Source organism: Myxocyprinus asiaticus, chromosome 7 (genome assembly GCF_019703515.2).
Source record: "Myxocyprinus asiaticus isolate MX2 ecotype Aquarium Trade chromosome 7, UBuf_Myxa_2, whole genome shotgun sequence".
Classification (NCBI taxonomy): Eukaryota; Metazoa; Chordata; class Actinopteri; order Cypriniformes; family Catostomidae; genus Myxocyprinus; species Myxocyprinus asiaticus.
In genome coordinates this window covers 30,405,708-30,431,951 of record NC_059350.1, presented here as the reverse complement: position 1 = coordinate 30,431,951, position 26,244 = coordinate 30,405,708, and the positions used below count along the sequence as shown (strand labels likewise).

The window sequence follows — 26,244 nt, the reverse complement described above, 5'->3', positions numbered from 1 at the left end:
AGGGGATTTCCCTCTGGAACGGACATGAGACGAAACCCTTAGGCACGCCTTTAACCAAGTGAAAGTGATTGATGGTCAACGTCTTCAGCCAGACATTGCACTCTCATATCCGGGTATTTTCCGATTATTAAGGATCGGTTGTATCGAGTGACGCAGGACGCTCAGACAAAGGAGGATACAACTGAATTGTTAATACCGAAGAGCCGTGGGGAAATGCTATTCCAGACGGCTCATTATAATCCAATGGCGGGTCACTTAGGACAAGAGAAAACACTGAACCATCTAATGGCCCATTTCTATTTGCCGGGATGTCCGCAGGTGGTGTGCAGCATGCCGCAAATGTCAGCTGGTGAATTCACCAGCCGCAAATGTCAGCTGGTGAATGGTGCTCTTGGGGTGCTAATGGCCACCCCAAGAGCACCATTGCACCCACTTCCATTAATCAAGGTCCCCTTCGAAATAATTGGCATGGACCTTGTCGGGCCATTAGAGCAGACAGCACACGGGCATCGCTTTGTGTTGGTTCTGGTGGAATACGCAACACGATATCCGGAAGTAGTGCCTCTACGCAACATCTCCGCACATAGTGTGCAGAGGCACTCTTCAGAATAATCTCCCGAGTGGGGATTCCAAAAGAAATCCTCACTGATCAAGGCACTACATTTATGTAACGTACACTACGCGAATGCAGATATACCACCTCAAACCCCCTAAAACCATGGAGAGAGTCCCTGTGATGTTGGCGATGGTGGTTCCTGAGACGAAGGAGCTCGGACCGGAGGTGAATTTAAAAGCCAATCAAATTGCCCCGGTCACTTGTGGAGACCAACTCTCACTGCCCCAACTCGCGGAGGTTGCCAGGTTGTAAAAATAATTCTCTGACGTGTTCTGGTCTCTCCCCGTTTGCATGAATCTCATAAAACACCACATCGAAACAACCCCAGTGGTAGTGGTATGCAGTCATCCCTACTGCTTGCCCGAGAACAAAAAACAAGTGGTATAGGAAGAATTAAAGGCCTTGCTCGATATGGGAGTAATAGAAGAAACCTATAGTGATTGGGCCAGCCCGGTCATTCTAGTGCTGAAGAGCGATGGCTCGGTCAGGTTCTGTGCGGATTATAAGAAAGTCAATGCGGTGTCTAAATTTGATGCATATCTAGTGCCTCATGTTGACAAACTGCTCGATCGGTTGGGCGCGGCTCACTTTTAATTGACACTGGATTTGACAACGGGTTATTGGCAGATCCCCTTAATGCCAATGTCCCGCGAGAAAACTGCCTTTTTTTACACAAATTCGTGACCCTCCCGTTCGGTTTGTTCGGGGCCCAGGCTACGTTTCAGCACCTTATGGACAGAGTCCTCAGACCACACTCTGCTTACGCCGCTGCCTATCTGGATGACATCATTATATACAGTAATGATTGGCAGCTGCACATGCAGCATCTGAGGGCTATTCTGAGGTCGATGCGAAGGGCGGGACTAACAGGAAACCCAAAAAGTGCGCAATTGGACAGGTGGAATTACAGTATCTGGGGTTCTACTTGGGCCACGGGCAAGTGCGTCTCCAAATTAATAAGACCACAGCGATTGTGGCCTGCCCAAGACCCAAGACCAAGAAGGAGGTGAGACAGTTCCTGGGGCTGGCTGGCTACTATAGAAGGTTTGTGCCTAATTATTCGGACATCACCAGCCTGCTGACTGATCTCACTAAAAAGGGAGCCCCAGACCCGGTCCAGTGGATGGAGCCGTGCCAACAGGCTTTTATGCAGGTGAAAGCTGTGCTTTGTGGTGGACCGTTGTTACATTCTCCTGATTTTGTTCTCCCTATTGTTTTACAGGTCAATGCTTCAGACAGGGGATTGGGAGCCGTGTTGTCCCAGGTGGTCGAGGGGGAGGAACAACCGATGTTGTACATCAGCCGGAAGTTTTCGGCAAAAGAGGCGAGGTACAGCACCATTGAGAAAAGTGTCTGGCCATCAAGTGGGCAGTCCTCACCCTTCAGTACTACCTCCTGGGACGGGCTTTCATCTCTGTTCGGACCACACCCAGCTCCAGTGGCTCCATCGCATGAAGGATGCCAATGCGCAGTTCACCCATCTGTATCTGGCTCTTCAGCCGTTTAAGTTTGAGGTGGCCCACAGGCCGGAGGCGCAGATGGCTGTTGCAGACTTCATTTCCAGAAATGGTGGGGAGGGAGTACTGGGCAGGCTGGATGGCTCCCCGGCCTGAGTCAGGCAATGGGGGTATGTGGTGGTGGGGGCGTGGTTGAGCACGAGATCAGGAGATGAGAACGGTAAGGATCATCACCTGTCAATGATTGTCTCTAACAGCTGTTTGTCAATGCAGTGAGAGTTGGAGATGGATTTAAGAGCGAGCCAGATGCCAGTGGGGAGAGAGCGACACACAAAGCTGTGTGTGTGTGTGCGCGCAATTATGAACCTGAAAAGCGAGTTTTGTTTATTGTAAAAGTCAAATACCTTTTTGAGTTGGATTTCGCCGTCTCCCGCTTCCTCATTACACCTTCACCTTAAAATTGTTTCAATATTAATCCTGAAATTTAGTTTCATAAATTTTGTGGTCTTGTGGAGTTTATTCATTTCCTTTGGATTGCGTTTCAAATATGTCTCTATTGGATGGGCTGCACGATGCTAGCCAATCACAACAGTGGGCGTTTACATTGAAGTCTTAAAGGGCCAGGCAGCTTAAAAACGAGCATTCGGACAGAGGGCCAGAGACAGGGTGGAAAATTATTTTATATGTCTAAATTATGACTGTTTTTGTGCAAAAAAATAAATAATAAAAAAATAACATTATAAGTGGACCTCAGGGAAGATAATACAATTATTTAAAAACAGAGCATATCATGACCCCTTTAATGCTTAAAATCTTAAGTCTATGGATTTTTAAAGATAAATAAGTTCAACTAAGTTAAATATTTTACATTTCAAGTAATACTAAATTAAGACAACTTGATATTTCCAGTAATTACAACTTTAGGGATTACAGATCCAGAAGTATAGCCAAAAGTGTTAACATGATTTTAGTGTGAAAAAATTGCTTACTAACCTTTTCTGTGTAAAGTTATATCCAATTTTACAATTTTGTTGCCATAACAACGTAATGCTGTAAACCCCATAAACCCTAAAATGATGGCAATTTAAAGAACTTTGCAGCTCAAATAATACACACGTTTTAAAAGAAAAATTAAGGTAAGAACTTTTACAAAATTATTAGCTTCATATTTCTGTCTTTAAATCCTCAAAGAATTGGCCCTATTCACTTCCATTGTAAGTACCTCACTGTAACCCAGATTTTTCCTTTTCTAAAGAAACGGAGGGACAAGTCGAAACTAATTATTGTGGTAAACAACATTATGCCACAAATGCTGTCGATTGAGCTAAACTTGTATTGAACCCGGAATATGCCTTTAAAAATACACTATGTAACTTTTTTTGTTAAAAAATATCCAAAAGTGATATTTTATTGATATGGTTTAAGTATAGTTATGTAGTGTTCTTTGTGTAGTGAAATACAATAATTATACTGCAATTGGTGTAGAACATTTCACTTGCTAGCACACGTGTGTATTTTTCTTTATAGCGGCAATAATTTATCTAAATAAATCCATTAGTCCTAGGCTTGCCAAGGACATGTGAGTCTTGAAAAGATGTTTACCACTGGTTGGTAACAATGACAATCTATAAATTAGTTAATACTATGGTCTATTTGGCCAGAATATCCTGCAGTTATAAAAACTTGACAACGTTTGACCTTATCAGACTAGCAATCATTGTGTCTAGTGTTAACAAACATTGCCTAACTTTTGTAACGTCATTTATTTCAAAACATCAGTGTTTCCAATAAGTCAAAACAACAGCATAGGGAGTCACGTGATGCCATGCGAGGTGCGGATGTGTAAACGACGAGCTCTGAGCACTTTGCTAGTTTTTTGTTGTTGTTGTTGTTGTAATTAAAAAAATTTATTGATTCAAAGAAAATAACACAACAGTGAAAAACACAACACATACACACCAAATCAACATTTAACTTTTAACCCTCACTAATATCCTTCCCCAAACACCAACCCCACCCAACCACAAAGAACATCCCTGTGGTAACAAAAATAATACACACACAAAAAAATAAAAAAAATAAATTAAAATATATAATAAACATGCATAATTAAACTAAACTTCTCTCTCCTCATCCCTTCCCCGAAAGTCCCCCAAAACTACCAAATACCTACCCCACTTCCAGAAAAACAAGTCCCCAAACCCCAGCCTTCTACTTGCCATCTCCTCAAAAGCTGCCACCCTCCCCATTTCTGCACACCACTCTGGAAATAATGGCGCTCCATCCGACTTCCAACCCCTTAAAATAATTTGTCTGCCAATAATCATGCTAGTAAGAACCCAATTTTTTATATATTTGTCCCCCAAATGTATGACTGCCCCATCACCCAAAATAAAAAGTCTGGGGCAAAGTAAAATCTGAGTGCCCAAAACGTCACACAAACAATTCTGAACCTTTAACCAAAAATCTTGGATCTTAACACACCCCCAAAAGACATGGGGTGTGTCTCCATGTGAGGGAGTCGACATGGAGGCGAAGGTAGAATCCCTATGCAGGAAGTTTATTAACAAACAGCAAACAAATCCAAGACACAAGGCAGAGACGTAATCGTTGATGCAGGCAAAGTAGTTGTTAGCAGGTAATCAGTCCAACAAGGCAAACAGAGCAAAATAGTAATCCAAGAATTGGTAATTAATGAAGCAGGAACAATGGTCATAACAAGAAGGCAATAAACAGGCAGTGGGAATAATGCTTGGTAAGGTAGTGAAACTGGCAATACTTCGCAAAGCAACAATGGAAAAGCATGGCTATTTATATGATGCAAACAGGAAGTCACCATAGAAGAAACGGTACAGTGTCAGTATTCGGGAGAGGGCTCCCTCTGGTGGTCGGCTGAAGGGATACCACCCTCATTCATTACACTCCAACTTCTGATTGGCATCGCCAGCAGGTGGATGTGTCTTTAAGACCAAGCCTATATAATCTAGAGGGGGTCCAATAAACTCTATGTAAAATCTTAAATTGTATAAAGTGAACCCTTGCATCTCTAGATGCAGACTTGACATTTTTTAGAATCCTAGTCCACACTCCTTCCTCCAATACCAAGTTCAAATCTTTCTCCCATAATCTCTTGATAGAAGTTAAAGCTCAATCCCCCAGACTCTGAATTAGTAGGGAGTAATACGCTGATGCCTCATGACCTTTTCCAAAAGCAGTAATCACCTCTCCCAAAGTATCTGCTGCTTTAGGGGGGTGTGTGCTACTCCCAAAAACAATACAGAGCATGTGGTGCAGCTGTAAATTCCTATAAAACTGAGATCTGGGAATCCCAAAATGATGACCCAAATTCTCAAAAGATCTCAACACTCCACTCTCATACAGATCGCAGAGTGTAGTAACCCCCCTCACAATCCACTCTGACCAACAGAAGCACTTTGCTAGTTTTTAATTATTTTTATGTTATAATCCAGTGAGATTCGATACACCCTGCTACATATCTGTTATTTGAAGTCAACATGGCAAATAATTCAAAATCCTTGGGCTCTGGAGATATTAAAAGACACTTACGTGCTCAAGCTGATACCTCAGACAGGTCTGCAGACCAGGGACTCAGTTTGGATGGTGAAATTTAGTGGCAACTAGCGAGCATGTCTGTGATGCTGAAGAAAGTTGTTGCTGACTTGGAGAATCTCACTGTAATACGTCAATCGATTACACCGATGGAATCTAAATTCTCTGAGTTGGTTACAAGATTGTCGGAGGTTGAGAAACGGATCGATTATATGGAGTCATCGGAGAGAGAATTATCTGTTAACCCGCTGGCGACCAAAGTTGATTTACGACGGCAAAGTTTAGAGGGATGGACGCCAGTTGGCGCTGTCGTGCGCGGGGTTAATGCGCACGGTTTTCAGTTTTCTGTTTGTTTGGTTCAGGGGAAAGTTCGGGGTTTGATTGTTGCACTAATGGGGAATGTGGTCTTTATAATTTTATTTTTGACACACAATCTATTTTTTCTAATATGTCAAAATGTCAAATGCTAATATGGATTGTCTCTCTCCATGTGTGTCATGAATCCCGCCTTTGCTGTTCCTCCCGCTTACCACCAGAGGGCTCCATCACCTGAGGAATGACTTTAACTCTCTGGACTCCATTTCCAGGGGTCTGGCTCATAAGCTTCTGCTTTACACAGATTATATTTTATTATTCATCTCCGACCCCACTAGATCTAATCCTTGCCTCCACAGAATTATTAATTCCTTTTCTAAATTCTCAAGTTACAGAGTCAATTGGTCTAAATCTGAAGCTTTGGCTCTGACAGCGTACTACCCAGTAATGGATTTTCAGCTGGGCGCCTTCCAGTGGCCCAAACAGGGCATTAAGTATTTGGGCATTCTATTCCCAGCTAATTTGTGTGATCTAGTTAGAGTTAATTTTGACCCTTTAATAAAAAGGTTTTCGAGTGATGTGAGTAGGTGGGCTTCATAACATTTATCTATGATTGGGAAGGTTAATGTTATTAAAATGAATTGTATTCCAAAATTCAACTACCTGCTATAATCTCTCCCTGTAGATGTCCCCCTCTCTTATTTCTAGCAATTTGATAGCATAGCGAAGTCCTTTATTTGGAACGGTAAACGTCCCAGATTACATTTCAACAAGTTACATAGGCCGGTTGACAAAGGTGGGCTAGGCCTACACAAGAATTTGTTTTATTATTATGCATTCAGTCTCAGACATTTGGCTCATTGGTCGCTTCCACCTGAGAGAGCCCCTCCCTGGTTTTGTATTGAACAGGATGTCCTTGCCCCTATTTCTCCATTGCAAAGCCTTTCTATCAAACTAACCGGAGAAGTTAAGTCACACCCCGTTATCTCACATTTGCACGTGATTTGGACAAGAGTGTCCAGAGTATTTAATTCAAACATTTATTTAAATGTTGCCTCAAGCATATGGCTGAACCCTAAATTATGTATGATCAAGTCCCCTTTCTGTTGGTCAGAGTGGATTGTCAGGGGGGTTACTACACACGGTGACCTATATGAGAGTGGAGTGTTTAGATCTTTTGAGAATTTGGTTCATCATTTTGGGATTCCCAGATCTCAGTTTTATAGGTATTTACAGCTGCACCACCTGCTCTGTATTGTTTTTGGGAGTAGCACACAAGATTACTGCTTTTGGAAAAGGTCATGAGGCATCAGTGTATTACTCCCTGCCAATTCATAGTCTGGGAGATGGAGCTTTAACTTCTATCAAGAGATTATGGGAGAAAGATTTGAACTTGGTATTGGAGGAAGGAGTGTGGACTAGGATTCTAAAAAATGTCAAGTCTGCATCTAGAGATGCAAGGGTTCGCCTTATGCAATTTAAGATTTTTCTTTGGCTTGGTCTTAAAGACACACCTACCTGCTGGCGATGCCAATCAGAAATTGAAGACACAACCCATGTCATTTGGGGGTGTGTTAAGATCCAAGATTTTTGGTTAAAGGTTCAATTATTTGTGTGATGTTTTGGGCACTCAAATTTTACTTTGCCCCTGACTTTATATTTTGGGCGATGGGGCAGTCATAAATTTGGGGGACAAATATATAAAAAACTGGGTTCTGACTAGCATGATGATTGTAGACAAATTATTTTAAGGGGCTGGAAGTCGGACGGAGAGCCACCATTTGCGGAGTGGTGTGTGGAGATAGGGAGGGTGGCAGCTTTTGAGGAGATGGCAGGTAGAAGGCTGGTGATTGGGGACTTGTTTTTCAGGAAGTGGGGTAGGTATTTGGTGGTTTTGGGGGACTCTCGGGGAAGGGATGAGGAGAGAGAAGTTTAGTTTAGTTATGTTTATTATATATATATATATATTTTATTTTTTATTTATTTATTTTTTTTATTTTTTTATTTTATTTTTTATTTTTTATTTTTTTATTTTATTTTGTGTGTGTGTATTATTTTATGTGACCATGGGGGTGTTCTTTGTGGTTGGGTGGGGTTGGTGTTTGGGGAGGGATATTAGTGAGGGTTAAAAGTTAAATGTTGATTTGGTGTGTATGTGTTGTGTTTTTCTCTGTTGTGTTTTTTTCTTTGAATCAATAAAAAATGTTAATAAAAAAAAACAAAAAAACAACAGCATAAGATATGACACTTATCTGCTCAGATGACACGTTTTCAGATATCCATCTTTTCCTTTCTTTTGTTATTTATTTGTCCATTCGCTCTGATTAGATGTCCTGTATTCATGTGCCTCGAAGCACATTCATCCGTGCAGAGGAGCAGAGCCGAAGCACAACTTTCGTTATTACCAAAACAATGTTCTTCCGCAAGACGCATTCAATTTTATTTTTTGACCGCTAGAGGGCCAAAAGTTACATAGTGTTGCTATTTTTTTATTTTATTTTTTTCATTACTTTTAGCCTGACATACATGCTGCTATCACATAAACACCTGGAGAGGACACACAACTTAGGGTTAGTTTCATTCACCTCTGGAAAATTCTACAGGAAAAGTAAATATTTGTGTCTTTCAGAGAAATGTAAACACCCTCTTACTGTATGATTTAACTGGTTAACTTCTGTCAAGTTTCTGAAAGACACCATTAGTATATCTGATTAGTCTAGTAGTATATTATTCTGAACATATCCTGACATACCAGAATCTTTTGTTGTCCTTCTACGGTAGATGATGACTCCACATACAATCACAGAAATGATAACGAGTGTGAGGACCAGGAGTATGATGATCATGATGACTGTGTTTTGATCCTCTGTTTCTGTCTGTTCAGCCCCAGCAGTTGGCTCTATGTCCTCAACAGCACCTGAGTCACTACGTGCTGAGCCTAATTCAGTGGAAGCTGTAAATAAGTAGAATAGCTCAACATTCCAGCGAGAGATGAGTTCTTCTGATGAACTGAGTTTGAAATGGTAATCTCTGTTTGGGGTCAAGCATGTGAAATGTGTAATACATACCCTGGGTCCTTCCATCTCCAGAGCCTGCCACGTCGTCATGGTTCTCTTTAAAACAGTAAATGTGTTTAAACCAGCAGTCAGAAGTACGTAACAACAATGTTCTCTTTTTTTGAGGGTTTATAAAGAGGGTCATTAATGACTAAAAAGTCATAAACAAATGCATTAATAATCATTGCAGGTATAACAACGTGAATAAAAAGGGTGACTTTTCATGCAGTATTTGCCAAATAATGAGCATATTAACTTGCAAGTTATAAATGCTTAACACAATTATTCATACTTATGTAAATCAAAAACATAAATGTTACAGTTCATAAAATATGTTGCAGGCAGCAAAAATATATTATTATAGTGACATTAAAAGGAGGGATTTTAATCTCACTATAATAGGAAGGGTTACTACTGTTGAACAAGTGTTATTTAGCATTTATAACATGTGAGGTAAAATTACTCACTATTTGGTAGGTATTGCATAAAATGAACCCTTTTATGCATGTTGTTATAACCGCATATCAATAATTTATAATGCATCTGTAAACTGTTAATCATGAACCGCTTTATAAACCTTTAACAAAGGGAGCATTATTGTTAAGTGTTACCCATATGTCTTTGTATATGTTTTCTAAAATGTTTTCTACACAATTGTCATTGATACATGGTTAGGTATGCAGATTGATTTTAAGTTCAATTAGCCTCTATTTGTGTGTGTGTGTGTGTGTGTGTTTGTGTGTGGGTGGGGTTGGGTGGTTTACGAGGAAATTTTTTTAGGTAACAAACTGGTTATTACAAGGGTATTATGCTATAAATGCGGTTTATGAGGACATTTCTAGTGTACCCGTAATTCAAATTGCTTAAAAAAACATACTAAACTATGGTTTTTTTGAAAATGTAAAAATGCAGAAAGTTTTTTGTGAGGTTAGGTTTAGGGGTAGGGTTAGGATTAGGGAATAGAATCTATAGTTCGTACAGTACAAAAATCACTATGTCTATGGAGAGTCCTCGTAAGGATAGCCACACCAACATGTGTGTGTGTGTGTGTGTGTGTGTGTGTGTGCATATAATAAATGTAATTACCACTTCACTGGTTCTTACCTGGGTCTTCTTCAACTTCAACTGCTTTGGGATTTTCTGCAAAAGCTGTTAAATATATAATTATGAGATGTGGTGGTGAGTACATTTACACTACTATTTACACTATTTTTTTCTCCCCTTTTTCTCCCCAGTTTGGAATGCCCAATTCCCAATGCACTCTTAAGTCCTCGTAGTGACTCACCTCAATCCAAGTTCGCGCATCTTATCAGAATCAGAATCAGAATCAGAATCAGAATCAGAATGAGCTTTATTGCCATGTATGCTTACACATACAAGGAATTTGTCTTGGTGACGGGAGCTTCCAGTGTACAACAATACAAAAACAATACAAAAACAGCAGCAAGACATAGATAATAATAAAAAATAAAAAATAAAAAATAATTATACACATACGTGCAGACACACACACACATACATACATACACACATACATATGGGTAGTGCAAATCTAATACAATCTGTTATGCACAGTGTAAATACAAATCTGTTATGTACAGTGCAAATGTTTTTTTGTTTTTTTTTCAGAGGAATGAAATGGCAGAAGAGGTTGAATGTGTTGGATAAATATAAAAAAGACTAAACTGTGTATTGCACATAGTTATGCTCAGTGGGGCAATTTAACTGTTCATGAGATGGATAGCCTGAGGGAAAAAACTGTTCCTGTGCCTGATGGTTCTGGTGCTCAGAGCTCTGAAGCATCGGCCAGAAGGCAACAATTCAAAAAGATAGTGGGCAGGGTGAGTGGGGTCCAGAGTGATTTTTCCAGCCTTTTTCCTCACTCTGGAAGTGTATAGTTGTTGAAGGGGGGGCAGGGGGCAACCAATAATCCTCTAAGCAGTCCGAACTGTCCTTTGTAGTCAACTGAAGTCTTTTTGTTGCTGAACCAAATCACACAGTTATTGAAGTGCAGAGGACAGACTCAATGACTGCTGAGTAGAACTGTATCAGCGGTGCCTGTGGCAGGTTGAATTTCCTCAGCTGGCGAAGGAAGTACAACCTCTGCTGGGCCTTTTTCACAATGGAGTCAATGTGGGTCTCCCACCTCAGGTCCTGTGAGATGGTAGTGCCCAAGAACCTGAATGACTCCACTGCTGCCACAGTGCTGTTTAGAATGGTGAGGGGGGTCAGTGTTGGGGTGTTCCTCCTAAAGTCCACAATGATCTCCACCGTTTTGAGTGTGTTCAGCTCAAGGTTGTTTTGACTGCACCAGCCAGCCAGCTGTTTAACCTCCCTTCTGTATGCAGACCCATCGTCATCTCGGATGAGGCCGATGACAGTGGTGTCGTCTGCAAACTTCAGGAGCTTGACAGAGGGGTCCTTGGCGATGCAGTCATTGGTGTAGAGGGAGAAGAGTAGTGGGGAGAGCACACATCCCTGGGAGGCACCAGTGCTGATTGTAAAGGTGCTGGAAGTGAGTTTCCTCTGTCTCACAAGCTGCTGCCTGTCCGTCAGAAAGCTGGTAATCCACTGACAGATAGACATGGGAACAGAGAGTTGGTGTAATTCTGGAGTATAGCTGGGATGATGGTGTTGAAAGCTGAAGTCTACAAAAAGGATACTTGCATATGTCCCTGGTCTGTCCAGATGTTGCAGGATATGATGCAATATCATGTTGACTGCATCATCCACAGACCTGTTTGCTCGATAAGCAAATTGAAGGGGATCTAGAAAGGGTTCAGTGATGTTCTTCAGGTGGGCCAACACCAGTCTCTTAAATGATTTCATGACCAAATACGTCAAGGCGACAGGTCTGTAGTCATTAAGCCCTGTGATTTTTGGTTTCTTTGGGATGGGGATGATAGTGGAATGTTTGAAGCAGCATGGGACTTCACACTGCTCCAGTGATCTATTGAATATCTGTGTGAAGATGGGGGCCAGCTGGTAAGACATGCAGGTGAAACGCCATCTGGGCCCTGTGCTTTCCTTATCCTTTGTTGTTGAAAGACGCGGCTCACATCATCTTCACAGATCTTAAGTGCAGGTTGAGTAGCGGGAGGGGGGAGGAGGGGGGTTGCAGGAGGTGTTGGTGTTTGTGTGAAGTGAAGGTCAGAGTGGGTGTGGGGTGTGAGATTGGGCCTTTCAGATCTACAGTAGAACACATTCAGGTCGTCAGCCAGTTGTTGGTCCACCAAAGGGTTGGGGGCAGGAGTCCTATAATTCATAAGTTGTTTCATGCCACTCCACACTGATGCAGGGTTGTTAGCTGAAAACTTGTTTTTCAGCTTCTCAGAGTATCTTCTTTTAGCCACTCTGATTCCCTTATTCAATGTGTTCCTGGTCTGATTGTACAAGACTTTATCACCAACTCTGTAAGCATCCTCTTTGGCCTGACGAAGCTGCCTGAGTTTCGCTGTAAACCATGGTTTGTCATTGTTAAATGTTAAATAAGTCCTACTAGGAATGCACATATCCTCACAAAAACTGATATATGATGTAACAGTATCTGTGAGCTCGTCCAGATTGGTGTCTGCAGCCTCAAAAACACTCCAATCAGTGCAGTCAAAGCAGGCTTGTAGTTCCAGCTCTGCTTCGTTGGTCCATCCCTTTACAGTCCTTAATACAGGCTTATCAGATTTTAATTTCTGTCTGTAGGTTGGAAGAAGATGAACCAGACAGTCATCAGATAGTCCCAAAGCTGCTCTAGGAAAAGAGCGATATGCATCCTTTATTGTTGTGTAGCAATGATCCAGTATATTTCTGTCTCTGGTTGGGCATGTAATGTGCTGTTTGTATTTGGGCAGTTCACGTGTGAGGATTGCTTTGTTAAAATCCCCAAGCATAATAATAACTGAGTCTGGGTTTTGTTGTTCCATGTCTGTGATTTGATTAGCCAGCTGTTGCAGCGCCGCATTCAAACATGTGTTTGGCGCGATATACACACTCACCAGAATAAACGAGGAAAACTCCCGCGGCGAGTAGAAAGGCTTACAGTTAATGAAGAGCACTTCCAAATGAGGACAGCACATCTTCTTTAATGTTGTTACATCTGTACACCAACTTTCATTGATGTAAAAGCATGTTCTACTGCCTCTCGTTTTCCCCGTTAACTCCGCGATGTGATCCGCTCTGAACAGCTGAAAGCCCGGCAGATGTAACGCGCTGTTTGGAATGGCTTCACTCAGCCAGGTTTCTGTGAAACACAAGGCAGCAGAGTTTGAAAAGTCCTTGTTTTTGCAGGTGAGGAGATGTAGTTCGTCCGTTTCATCCCTACTAGGACTTATTTAACATTTAACAACAACAAACCATGGTTTACAGCAGAACTCAAGCAGCTTCATCAGGCCAAAGAGGATGCTTACAGGGGTGGGGATAAAGTCTTGTACAATCAGGCCAGGAACACACTGAATAAGGAAATCAGAGTGGCTAAAAGAAGATACTCTGAGAAGCTGAAAAACAAGTTTTCAGCTAACAACCCTGCATCAGTGTGGAGTGGCATGAAACAACTTATGAATTACAGGACTCCTACCCCCAACCCTGTGGTGGACCAACAACTGGCTGACAACCTGAATGTGTTCTACTGTAGATTTGAAAGGCCCAATCTCACACCCCACACCCGTTCAGACCTTCACTTCACACAAACAGCAACACCTCCTGCAACCCCCCTCCTCCCCCCTCCTGCTACTCAACCTGCACTTAAGATCTGTGAAGATGATGTGAGCCGCGTCTTTCAACAACAAAGGATAAGGAAAGCACAGGGCCCAGATGGCGTTTCACCTGTATGTCTTAGATCCTGTGCTAACCAGCTGGCCCCCATCTTCAATAGATCACTGGAGCAGTGTGAAGTCCCATGCTGCTTCAAATGCTCCACTATCATCCCCATCCCAAAGAACCAAGGACTTAATGACCACAGACCTGTCGCCCTGATATCTGTGGTCATGAAGTCATTTGAGAGACTGGTGTTGGCCCACCTGAAGGACATCACTGAACCCTTTCTAGATCCCCTTCAGTTTGCTTATCGAGCAAACAGGTCTGTGGATGATGCAGTCAACATGGGATGGCATCATATCCTGCAACATCTGGACAGACCAGGGACATATGCAAGGATCCTTTTTGTGGACTTCAGTTCGGCTTTCAACACCATCATCCCAGCTATTCTCTGGACTAAATTACACCAACTCTCTGTTCCCACGTCTATCTATCAGTGGATTACCAGCTTTCTGACAGACAGGCAGCAGCTTGTGAGACAGGGGAAATTCCCTTCCAGCACCTGTACAATCAGCACTGGTGCCCCCCAGGGATGTGTGCTCTCCCCATTACTCATCTCCCACTACACCAATGTCTGCATCGCCAAGGACCCCGCTGTCAACTCCTGAAGTTTGCAGACGACACCACTGTCATCGGCCTCATCCGAGATGACGATGAGTCTGCATAAGGAAGGGAGGTATAACAGCTGTCTATCTGATGCAGTCAAAACAACCTTGAGCTGAACATGCTCAAAACAGTGGAGATGATTGTGGACTTTAGGAGGAACACCCCAACACTGTCCCCCCTCACCATTCTAAACAGCACTGTGGCAGCAGTGGAGTCATTCAGGTTCCTGGGCACTACCATCTCACAGGACCTGAGGTGGGAGACCCACATTGACTCCATTGTGAAAAAGGCCCAGCAGAGGTTGTACTTCCTATGCCAGTTGAGGAAGTTCAACCTGCCACAGGCGCTACTGATACAGTTCTACTCAGCAGTCATTGAGTCTGTCCTCTGCACTTCAGTATCTGTCTGGTTTGGTTCAGCTATGAAATTGGATATCAGAAGACTACAAAGGACATTTCAGACTGCTGAGAGGATTATTGGTTGCCCCCTGCCCTCCCTTAAAGAACTATACACTTCCAGAATGAGGAAAAAGTCTGGAAAAATCACTCTGGACCCCACTCACCCTGCCCACTACCTTTTTCAGAATCAGCTTTATTGCCAAGTATGCTTACACATACAAGGAATTTGTCTTGGTGACAGGAGCTTCCAGTGTACAACAATACAAAAACAATAAAAAACAGCTGCAAGACATAGAAATATTAAAAAATAAAAAATAATTATACACATACGTACATACACACACAGACACACACATACATACATACACACACATACATAGTGCAAATCTAATACAAATCTGTTATCTTTTATGTACAGTGCAAAATACAAATCTGTTATGTACAGTGCAAATATATATATTTTTTTTTTCAGAGGAATGAAATGGCAGAAGAGGTTGGATGTGTTGGATAAATATAAAAAAGACTAAACTGTGTATTGCACATAGTTATTGCTCAATGGGGCACTACCTTTTTTAACTGTTGCCTTCTGACCAACGCTTCAGAGCTCTGAGCACCAGAACCGTCAGGCACAGGAACAGATTTTTCCCTCAGGCTATCCATCTCATGAACAGTTAAAGCTGCCACATTGAGCAATAATTAGTGTTTTTATATTATCCAACACATCCAACCTCTTCTGCCATTACATTCCCTTGCATTGTATATAATCGATTTGTATGTAGATTTGCACTACGTATGTGTATGTGTGTACGTGTGTATATATGTATGTATGTGTATATATATATATATATATATATATATATATATATATATATATATATATGTATATATATATACATGTATGTGTATATGTGTGTATATGTATGTATATGTGTGTGTATATATATATATATATATATATATATATATATATATATATATATATATATATATATATATATATTGTCTATTGTGTATTCTATATATACTTTATTTTGTTTTCAATTTTTTTTTTTATTCAATTTGTAATTATTTTTAAAAGTCTTGTTATTTATTGTTGTGTACTGGAAGCTCCTGTCACCAAGACAAATTCCTTGTATGTGTAAGCATACTTGGCAATAAAGCTCATTCTGATTCTGATTCTGATACATTCTTTTTTTAGTTTCATGGCCGTGACCGCAGGTCAGTTGATGAAATTCAAGAAAATGAGTGAGGAACATGAACCACTCAAGATTTAACCAAATGTCAGACTCCTGTCAGTATTCATTATATATAATAAAATAAAAATGAGCAAGTATTCTAAAAAAGATACTCACTTAAGTCTTCTAAGATCGACACTGTCTCATCTTTGTCTTCAGATTGAACTGTAATGACATGTAATTTGTAACTAAAATGAGCTCACTAGTAAAGAAAATGGTATAGCTGTAAAGACTTGAATTTTAGGAGTAACCTTGATCTAGATTTTTACACTGAGGATTGGTTGAGGCCTGTTGCAGTTCAGAATAAAACATTTTATCTGAACATCAACCTTCCAAAGTACCAGACAGATTAGAAGCATTCCTTAACATTAAAAAGACATCCCTCAGCTTGCCCTTATTCATGAAATTTCAAAATATCCTTTTTTGGAAGTATCTTCATATAAATAGAACTTAATTCTCTTTTATTGGACAAGTACAAAAACCTGGAAAGAGTGTCAAAGTGAATTTAATTTCAAAATTAGTGTAAGGCTTCAAGAGAGCTGTGAAAGAAAAAAAAAGAGGAAAATGATAATCAATCACCAGGAAAGTAATGCCATAAACCAAGAGGAAGATACATTTGTTTGAGTCAACATCCTCTTCATTCTTTCAACAAAGAGGCACTGTTTTGTATTTTGCATAGAACCAAAAACAACAAACTTAGTCAAAGAGCTAAATTTAACTTACTGTGAACACTCTATATTGAGGACTGTATCATTGTCCTATGTAGTCAAAAGAGAATTTGAATGCGCACTATGTGAGAGAGAGAGAGAGAGAGAGAGAGAGAGAGAGAGAGAGAGAGAGAGAGAGAGAGAGAGAGAGAGGACGGCTTCCACATGCAGATAAAATGACCTACTGCTGGCTGAGCACCTACCAGGTCTAGTCCAGCTAGCTGTCAATGCCAAAAGCAGGAGTAGTGCGAGAGTCATTTCCCAGAGTCCTCAGTGGATATACTGGCCCACGCTATGGGTAGACAGAGACATGGAGTCATTGCATAGTGACTAGTGGCTAACACGCCTTCATGACATCCTGCTTCCTCTTTCAGACCTGATTCACCTACCTACGAAAAAAACACCACCCTCTCTCTCCCTTGAATTTGATGCAATCAGCAGTGGGCTTGTTACCACAAGCCAAGCTGTTCTTCAGTTAGCTGTGAAAACACATTCCTGCATATAGGGTATGCGGCCTAACCAAATACCAGAGGAAAAAAGGAAGAAAAAAAGATGAGTGCAAAAAGAGCTGAGTAAACAGAGGCAGCTTTAAACCTCAAAGACTTTAAACAGGCTTAAGTAGGAAGAGATTGTGAAGGATTTGAGTCTACACTGCTGTACATCTCTAACATATGCACTGTCGCACTTGTGCATATTGTTGTGTGACAATAAAAGTGATTTGATTAACAGTCAAAACAGTTGTGTACTGCCTTAACAATTAAAAATGAAAATACAAATAATAATAAAATGTAAACTATATTTCACCATGTTTGAACACCATGAATGGGCATTTTTGTATTAGCACTGACAGTAGGTGTTAAGAAGCAATGTTCTCAGATCCATGAGAAGCTGGTCATCAGGTACCCTGTCATGCCGCCCTAGGCGGCTGCCTATATCGCCTTTGCCTGGATCCGCTACTGTTCGGTTGTCGATCCCTGGGCAAGCCTTTTAAACTAATCCTCAACGTATATGCAGTCCGTTCCCTAATGGTACAGCCCACGGCGCAAATTGCAAGACGACAAAAAAAAAAAAAAATAAAAAAAATAAAAAAAATAAAAAAAATTGGAAAATTGGTGATGTCAGTTATTCAAAAAAAAAAAAAAAAAAAAAAATACAAAAAAAAAACTTTTCTAAAGTCGTCATTTAGAAGTAATAAAATTGAAGAAAAGGAGAGAAAAGGACATTTATCCATTCTTGAAGTAACAGAAAAAAATGAAAAATGAAAGTTTCAAACCGTTTTTCTATTTTTGCATTTGGATTGGTATGGTCTGAAAAATTAATTTTAAAGCGTTACACTGACCAATTTTGAATGCTACAATTGACTTTATGCTATACTGTTTGATCATTCTAATGTTTCTTGGTAACCTCTAATAGCGAAAGCTTGACTAATGAATATTCATAAATGCTCATTCTAAGAACTAAAATAAATAAATAAATAAAAAATAAAAATCTATATTGTGACGCAAGTTGGCCTATATATTATTTATCACGAGAGGGCGGTATCATATCAGTTTAGCTCTGCAGAACGGGCTCAACTGCCTTTAACAACTAGAAACTTGGAAACTTCGAAAATGCTCGGGAAAACTTTTTTTGTTCACTCCCTAATAGTGTATTACACTCTTTGTGACTGCTTACACTATAAATGCATTTTAATGTCTGATGTCACCATGGTGCGGATTTAAGGTGTGACATAAGACTATGATTAGGATCGGCATATAGGCATGGCATCTCAAGTCTTAATTGAACAAGAGACAATTTGGATAAGCTGTTATCTAATTAAATATGATTTTCAATTACATACTTGCAAATACGGTACGATCAACTAACGCTCATGCGCACTCAGGTTTATTCCCTTGCACAACGCATGCGTAGTGTGATTAGCCCCTGCCACTCGCGCCAAACTCAAGCTTGACTGAAAGTGTCAAACATGGTAAGAACACGAATTAAACAGTTTGTACTATTTAGTCATTTGGGTACTTTCGATTATTTTTTTATAGAACGTTGCTGACCTGGATGAATGCTCTATGGCTGTCAGGATTTAGGAAAATATAGCAAATAATTGATGTTTTGGATCGTGGTTGGAAACTCATTGTGTCTTTTTTGCCATCCGTGTACACTAAACCCGCGTAAATGGCTTAAATTAGTCAATTTTGACTTAAAATGAGAGTATGAGAGCCACCACAGAAAGTTGTTTGTTTACTTTAGGGCAATAAGATCTCACTGCAGTTACAGCTAGGTTTAGTTTGCCGGATGTATAAGTTATATAAGTAACCGCGGTTTGCTTTCATGACTGTAAACGACTTTATTCAGCCAACGGTTTATAAGGTGAAGTTAAAACTTATATTTACTTAAGGAGGTAGTTGTTTATATTGGGTTCGACAAGTCAAGTTTGAGCAGGTAATAAGAATGAAAGTTTGCATGTTCAGTATTTTTTATTGTTCTCCGTGACTTGTTCAGAAACGGCGAAATAACCAAATAAGATGATGACTGAACATTCTGTTAAATAAATAAAATAAATGACTTAATATAAACGAAAACCGAATTCATGTTCATAAATATAAATGATTAAAAGTATAGTTTATGCACATAATATAATAAAGAAATGCCATATATAAATGTATTACAATTTTTTGTCAATTAAAAAAGTCTGAAGGGACAAAGCTAAGCTGATCAAAACATTACTGCCACTTTCTCTGCTAATAAGGAAAGCTATTTCCCTCCAGTTTCACAAAACAGTCCATAATTCTTGCAACTAAATTGTAAGGAAAAAAAAAAAAAAAAAACCCGGTTGTGTAAGTGTATTCATTATACAATCAGTGTCCACTTTATTAGCTATTTAAGTTAATGTAATTAAAAAAAAATAGTAGTAAACGGCAATATTTGACATAACATAAAAGTGAAGGTGAGATGAATCTGTTTTTTCTTTTTTTTTTTTTTTTTTTAAACCTGTACATTGTAACAAACCGTTCAAAAGAACAGCTTTGTGGAAATGAGTCAGACTAATCAACACTAGTTTCACTCATGTAAGAAATATGTTCTTTTAGATTTTTTTTTTTTTCTCAAAAACATGGTACTGAAAGGGTTAATGAAAGCACAGCTTTTCAATTATGCATGGAAAACATGCATAGGAACAGCTGAGTAGGATGCTTAGCCTGTAATCCCTGCCCCTCAGATTGTGATCATGATCAAAGTCATTTTTAGTATTTATTTAATCAAGAAAAATGCATTACAATGCACTGTATTGATGCAAATGTTTGATCTCTTACTATCCACAGTCTAAAAAGAAAGGACTTAGCTTGGAAGAGAAAAGATCTCGTATGATGGAAATATTTTTTGAAACTGTAAGTGTGCATAATTTCACATTTGTGTTTGTGCATGAACCCATTTTACGATTTTAGATGTCTGATTGTGTCCAAGTCCATCTCTGACACAGTTAATAAGTTCTGTTTAAAGTTCTAAACTAGTCATTATTACTAATTTGCCACTTGCCAGCTGTGGACCTTTGTCAAAGTAGTGCCATACCTGTATTTAATTTATGACCGGAATGAAAATGAGGCTGTGAGGGATACAGGTAAAGTCTGGGTAATGGGTTGTACTGTTGTTTAAATTGGTATTGATTGTTCAACAGACGAAGCGTTAAATACATAGTGTAAAAAAAAAAAAAGTTTTTCCAGAAAATGCGAAAATTAATATTATCTAGGACCTATATGCAGTGCTTGCCATTGTGCAGGACCGTTAATCTATCCCACACAGCCTCGTTTTTGTTCACATTAAATTCAGTATATCATCTATCCTCATTGGGGTCTATTGAGCTTGTCCTATGTGTAGCCAACATTGCACTGGGTGAGTGGGTACAGATGCAATCCTGTGCTTAAGTAGAGGTTAATAGTAATTTTAATGGCACTGTACAATGAGATTCATTAGCATATATATATTTGTTTTCCTTTCCAGAAAGATGTGTTTCAGCTGAAAGACATTGAAAAAATCGCCCCCAAATCCAAAGGAATCAGTAAGTTTTATAATGATTTTAAGTCATAAGATAAAAAAAAAACAGTGAATTACCTAGTTTTGAGTTAGGAAGCATATAGAGGAAGCGCTAAGTAAGAGACTATGCACAGTTTGTTTTTTAAACGGTGTATGAAATGTGAACAACTTCTGTAGGGGCCCCCAATTTGACTACCCTTGATGGAGAAGTGGGCAGGCAGAGCATAATGTTTTCAGTTGACCTGAAATGCAGCAATAATCCTGGCATTGTGCTTTCAAAGTATCTGGTGACTGTGGTGAAATCAGAATTAGCTTTATTGCCAAGTGTTCTCACATACACAAGGAATTTTTTATTTTTTTTTGTGATGGGAGAAACAAGTGCACACCGAACATTACAGTGAGACACAGAATATAGAACAAGAGTATAAATAGACATACAAATAATAGGACATATAACATAGAATGGCATGTGTACATGTGCAATATGGTAATATATGTGCAAGGTAGGGGTATGTACAGTTATTGAATTAAATATGAGTGAATTTACGTATGTACATGAGATATTTATTTACATTATTGCACTATGGGCGAGTCCTGAAGGCAGTTTAGTTGTTCATGTGGAAAATGGCCTGAGGGTAAAAACTGTTCTTGTGCTTGGATGTCCTGACGCTCAGTGCTCTGTAGCGCCGGCCAGAGGGCAACAGTTCAAAGTGAGCAGGGTGTGTGTTTTTATTAAAGAATGTTGAATAAAATATTTAATATTTAAATATTTTAAAATATCTAAAAAGCCTTAAACAAGATACATTTACATGAGAAGCAACATATAAGATATTTAGATTTGTTTTCAGAGATTGTATCTTGAATACGAATATATTTTGACTTTACTGCACTGGCAGAAAAAAATAAGTATAAACGGGTGAAAAAATACACTTATACAAAATACATTTATATTTAAGATACATTCTCTAAAAACAAGTCTAAATATCTTATTTCGGCAGTCACCAATTAGCGGCCCGTGTCCGGACCCCGGCTTGGTTCCATCCAGACCGCGAGACATAATGACATTGGCTGACCCATTTCACCTTTTCTGCACTTCAAGTGATCAGTGCAACAAAACAACAGAGCTTTGTATAGCGCAAGTGCTCTGGCGTAGATAGCATTGATCTTTCAGTGCTGTATCCTTGAATATTTTTCTCTATTGCAGAACACGCTTCATTTATATCCTTTTGCGCTTCACGCGCATTGCTTGACGTGCTGCACGCAGATTTGCAGACGCGGTTATTTTAACGACAAATACAGTGAGCAGCAATATAGATTCTGGCATCTTTCGCTAAAACACACTGCAGAAAGCAAGAATGAAGCAAGGTGAACTTCATGTGTCTGAAATGAATCTGACCATTCAGCTAAACCAGGTTTGTGACAGGACAACGTGCTTCCAGAGCGCCTTTAAACAATTATATATTTTTTCTGTCTAAAATTGCCTTTATTATGATCAGCATGTTTAAAGTCTTTCACAAACAGATTCTTTTTGTCAAAATTAATCAAAGATGTCATCACCTCTGGCATAGATGGCAAGGAAAAACAACCAGAAATTTGATATTACTAGTAGTATAGTGGAGTTCTCATGAGAACGTTTCCATATTTTGATATTTATATTCCATTTATAGGCCTACTTTTTAGCTAACAGTATTTTAAGCTTTACTATCGTGATGTATTGTTTGTTGTTGGTAGATTTTCACTTTAAGGAAAGGTCCATTAAGGTCCTTTCAGAATTTTACATTTTCCACACCTGGACCCCCATAATGTATCTTTCTTTAGTCACAAGGCCTTCTATACCCCTTAGGTATCTAAAAATATTCAAACACAAATACTGGACTGGTGTCATTCAGCTTCAAAACAAACAGTTGATTTTATCATTTTATCATTTATCATTTTCTTTTGGTAGAATATTCCCCAAACCTCACTACTTCGGCTTTGTCTCTGGGGCCCCAGTGTCATAATCCTTGCCTAATTTTGAAGAGACTGTTTTGACATTGGCTCAACATTAACGCTTGTCTGGGACAAGTGGATTTTTGAAGGGGCAAGTGAAAAATAATTTTACATACCCGACTGCACAAGCTGACTGATTAAAACGTCAATAACAAAAAAAATACAGGCTATATTTGTGATGGGCTAGGCCAGTGTCTCTTATTACAAAGTTCATTTTCTTATTCTGCTGTTGAAAATAATCCAGAGTGCTTAATTTTATAATTCGCTAGCGATCTAGTAACAGTTGCGCCCTGTTTGATTGACAGGTGGCGTATGTGTGTGTGCAGAAAATGCTCACGCTAATGCACCTGAACGGCCAAATACATTTCAAAATTCTGCAAAAATGCCCGTCTTGGTGAGGTATTCGTGTAAACACAGAGAGGGATGTCTAAAGTGAATGTAAACAGCAAAGAAAAAAGTGGATTTGTATTACATTGTCAGACTTAAGCTAGTAGACCTGCTGCTGTCTAGTGTGTCATAATAATAATCAAACAACCATAACAAGAAAATGAGAAAACACTCACTGCTTTTGACTGAGTAACTTTAGTAGCTTTAAAAAGTATTGATGTATTATAATCATACAGTAAAGAACAGTAGTAGTTTTATGTTGCATTTCATTCTGAATGTTTACTTGAATGCTTGATGACTAACTGCTGTTAAAAAAAAAAAAAAAAACTTTAAAAGCTGTTAAAAAGCACTGAATTGTCTTAATTTGTTCTATTATTTTAATCTATTTCTATTCATTGCTGTTTTTTTAATTTATTTTATTATTGACTGTTTAGTCTTGAATAAAAACGATTCTTCTAGAGCTGCACGATTCTGAATAAATTGAGAATCATGATTCTCTCACGATTCTGAAGAAAAATGCTTATTTCAGTGATTTACAAAACCTTGACATCAGGGTATTAAACAAAGAAACATAATTTACTAGAGTTTCTGACAATGTTCTCTGCTTCAATCTATGCAAAAATGCAATAAAGTTGTAAATCAAATATATAAATTTAAAATGTCATAGGCGCAACGAATACATTATAAAACAAACAGCACCTTGTGATTATTGGAAAAAAAAATCCTGTTAAAAAACTGCATAATAAAAAAATGATTTAACCTGTTTCTCGTATGCTAAAAAGAAAATCGAGCAGAAAAAAGCTTCATTAACAATTCTGTGTTAACTTGATATTGCACTTGTAAGCAAATATGCAATATAACACTGTTATTTTACATACGTTTTTTTTTTTTTTTAATATTAACAATTTAAAACAATTAAGCTTTCAGTGTTTCTTTTATAAAACTTGCTTCAAGCTTGTAAAGGAATTATTCAAGAGCCAGTAAGTAAAAGTTTTTCAGCAACAGTAGCAATTAAACATTAAAAAAATTATAATATAAATACATTAAAAAGGTAATTTAATGCAAATGAAAGTATTTAAATATTTGACACACTCTTTACTGTGTGATTATTAGATCTACATCAACACTGATTTGATGCAGTAAGAATGTCTGAATGCCTATAACAGACAGCATGCATCTTATATATATCGCACAAATCAAATATTTTGAAGAATTTTTCCTGTCTGCTTATACATTAACAGCTGTGTTTACATGATCACCTAAAGAAGGGTATTTTGATTAAAAACAGTGCAGAGTCTCATGCAGGAGCACGACGTTCATCACAAGACACAAGTGCATGGGCAGACACACATGTGAGCGTTTGATAGCAGCTGGCTGTAATCAAACAGTGCACGGGAAGCAAATTTATCTCTGTGACGTGCGCTCATGAGAGGGGTGGCGTAAGCTCGTTGGTAAGGTCAGACGTCACTAGGAGGAGGAGGCAGGAAGTGCGTCATTGTTTACAATAGAAACTTGCACAGACCAAGCGCTGTTCACAAACCAAAACAGTCCAAAAAAATGTCAAAATAAAAAATAATTTCCAAATAATCATGAAAAAAAAACACAATGTAAACAATGACGCGCTTCCTGACTCCTCCAAGTGACGCGTGACCTTACGAACGAACTTACATCATCCCTCTCGCAGAGGTGTACGGAAGCGAACATTTGTAGTTAAAAAGTATATAAGTATTGTTTTGTTTCTCAAAATAATAAATCGTTTGCGTTCAGAAGAACTTTATTTGTTGACTGGAGTTGTGTGGATTATTTTGAAGCACCCTTAATATGCATTTTGGACCGTCAAAAAATGGAGTACATTCACTTGCATTGTTTAGAGGAGGAGGCCTGAAAGGAAATCCTAAAAGTCTTAAATTCTGTTTTGATGAAGAAAGAAACTCCGATACATCTTGGATGTCCTGAGGGTGAGTAAATTATCAGAAAATTTTCATTTTTGGGTGAACTATTCCTATAATATACATTGCAGAATCGTTGTCATGTAGAAATGAGATCGCGTGGGTGTCTGAATCGAGATCGCGATCTATTAACGATTAATCGTGCAGCTCTACATTCTTCCGTAATTAACAAATTAGTGTTATTATTTGTTGTGGTATTGAAGCTGGTATTGAGAATTGTCAAATTTCACTACCGACTAGTGCCCGGCCGATAATATCGGCCAACCGATATAATCGGCCGATATTAGCCTTTCACCGATATATCGGTATCGGCATATATTTTACCGATAGGCGCCAACATGAAAACTTTTTTTCATTACATATAATGCAGAAAACAATGCTTTAGAATTGGTGTCATAGCATAGTTTGTCCAGCAGAGTGCTCTCCGTCTCCATTGTTTACAGAGCTGACTCTGAGCTGATGGTGGCTCTGCAGACAGAGTTAAACGGTGTGGATTTGAGGAGATCTGTTTTCATTAAATTGCTAACTAGTTTGTGAAATACATACTGGAAAGTTAATAAAAAAATGCCCCCATTTTATTTAATATAACGTTAACCCTGTCCCTGACAACCATGTCACTCATGTCTGTTTGCTGTTAGCCAGCTATAGTTTGTCAGTGCAGTCAGTAATGTAGCAGATTGAAAGGGAAAACATCAGAGCATCTTTTTGCAGCTCAGCAGACAACGGTGCGGTGGTGGATTGTGTGTGGTGAGTGTTGATTTCATGCTTCGCTGTTGCCTAGTTGGTGAGACACAATGCTGGGAAGTAAATAAAGTCCATCTTTTACTCTCTGTGGCAACGAGCTTATAGCTAACTAGCTAACCATGTAGCTACTTTGATTGTTGTCAGCTGAGTGGAAGCTAATGAGTAAACATGTATTCACCAAACTGTTTTGTTCAGGATTCACAGTTTGGTACCCCCTTCAACTGAACAATTCCTGTCGTTGCATTTATAAAATGTAATATTTAAAAGTCTGGTTTTCCAGACATTAAAATAGGATACATAATAAAAGTAGATTTAATAAATAGTATATTTGCCCTGTGTAAATAATAATATATAGGAACCGTATCTAAAATGAGTCTGCTTTTTTA

The 26,244-nt window shown here is 39.0% G+C and overlaps 2 protein-coding genes across 5 annotated transcripts in view; one reads left to right on the top strand and one right to left on the bottom strand.

Moving 5' to 3' along the window:
• Positions 1 to 17,174, bottom strand: part of LOC127443742 (transmembrane protein 154-like) — a 29,321-nt gene extending 12,147 nt beyond the window's left edge. For 2 of the 3 annotated variants that reach the window (XM_051702600.1, XM_051702601.1), the window contains exons 1-5: positions 16,970 to 17,130; positions 16,177 to 16,224; positions 10,119 to 10,163; positions 9,027 to 9,071; positions 8,711 to 8,911 (exon numbers count right to left, since the gene is read on the bottom strand). In XM_051702600.1, the coding sequence (XP_051558560.1) occupies positions 8,711 to 8,911; positions 9,027 to 9,071; positions 10,119 to 10,163; positions 16,177 to 16,224; positions 16,970 to 17,024 (394 nt within the window). In that variant the 5' untranslated portion in view covers positions 17,025 to 17,130. Of the gene's footprint in view, positions 1 to 8,710; positions 8,912 to 9,026; positions 9,072 to 10,118; positions 10,164 to 16,176; positions 16,225 to 16,969; positions 17,131 to 17,155 lie in introns of those variants that run through there. The other variant, XM_051702599.1, reaches the window with a different exon arrangement.
• A 1,504-nt stretch (positions 17,175 to 18,678) lies between these two features.
• The window catches only part of mnd1 (meiotic nuclear divisions 1 homolog (S. cerevisiae)), a 59,659-nt gene continuing 52,093 nt past the window's right edge, over positions 18,679 to 26,244 (top strand). The window contains exons 1-3 of one of the 2 annotated variants that reach the window (XM_051702586.1): positions 18,679 to 18,735; positions 20,081 to 20,146; positions 20,757 to 20,814. In XM_051702586.1, coding sequence (XP_051558546.1) covers positions 18,733 to 18,735; positions 20,081 to 20,146; positions 20,757 to 20,814 — 127 coding nt within the window. In that variant the 5' untranslated portion in view covers positions 18,679 to 18,732. The remainder of the gene's footprint in view (positions 18,736 to 20,080; positions 20,147 to 20,756; positions 20,815 to 26,244) is intronic. The other variant, XM_051702587.1, reaches the window with a different exon arrangement.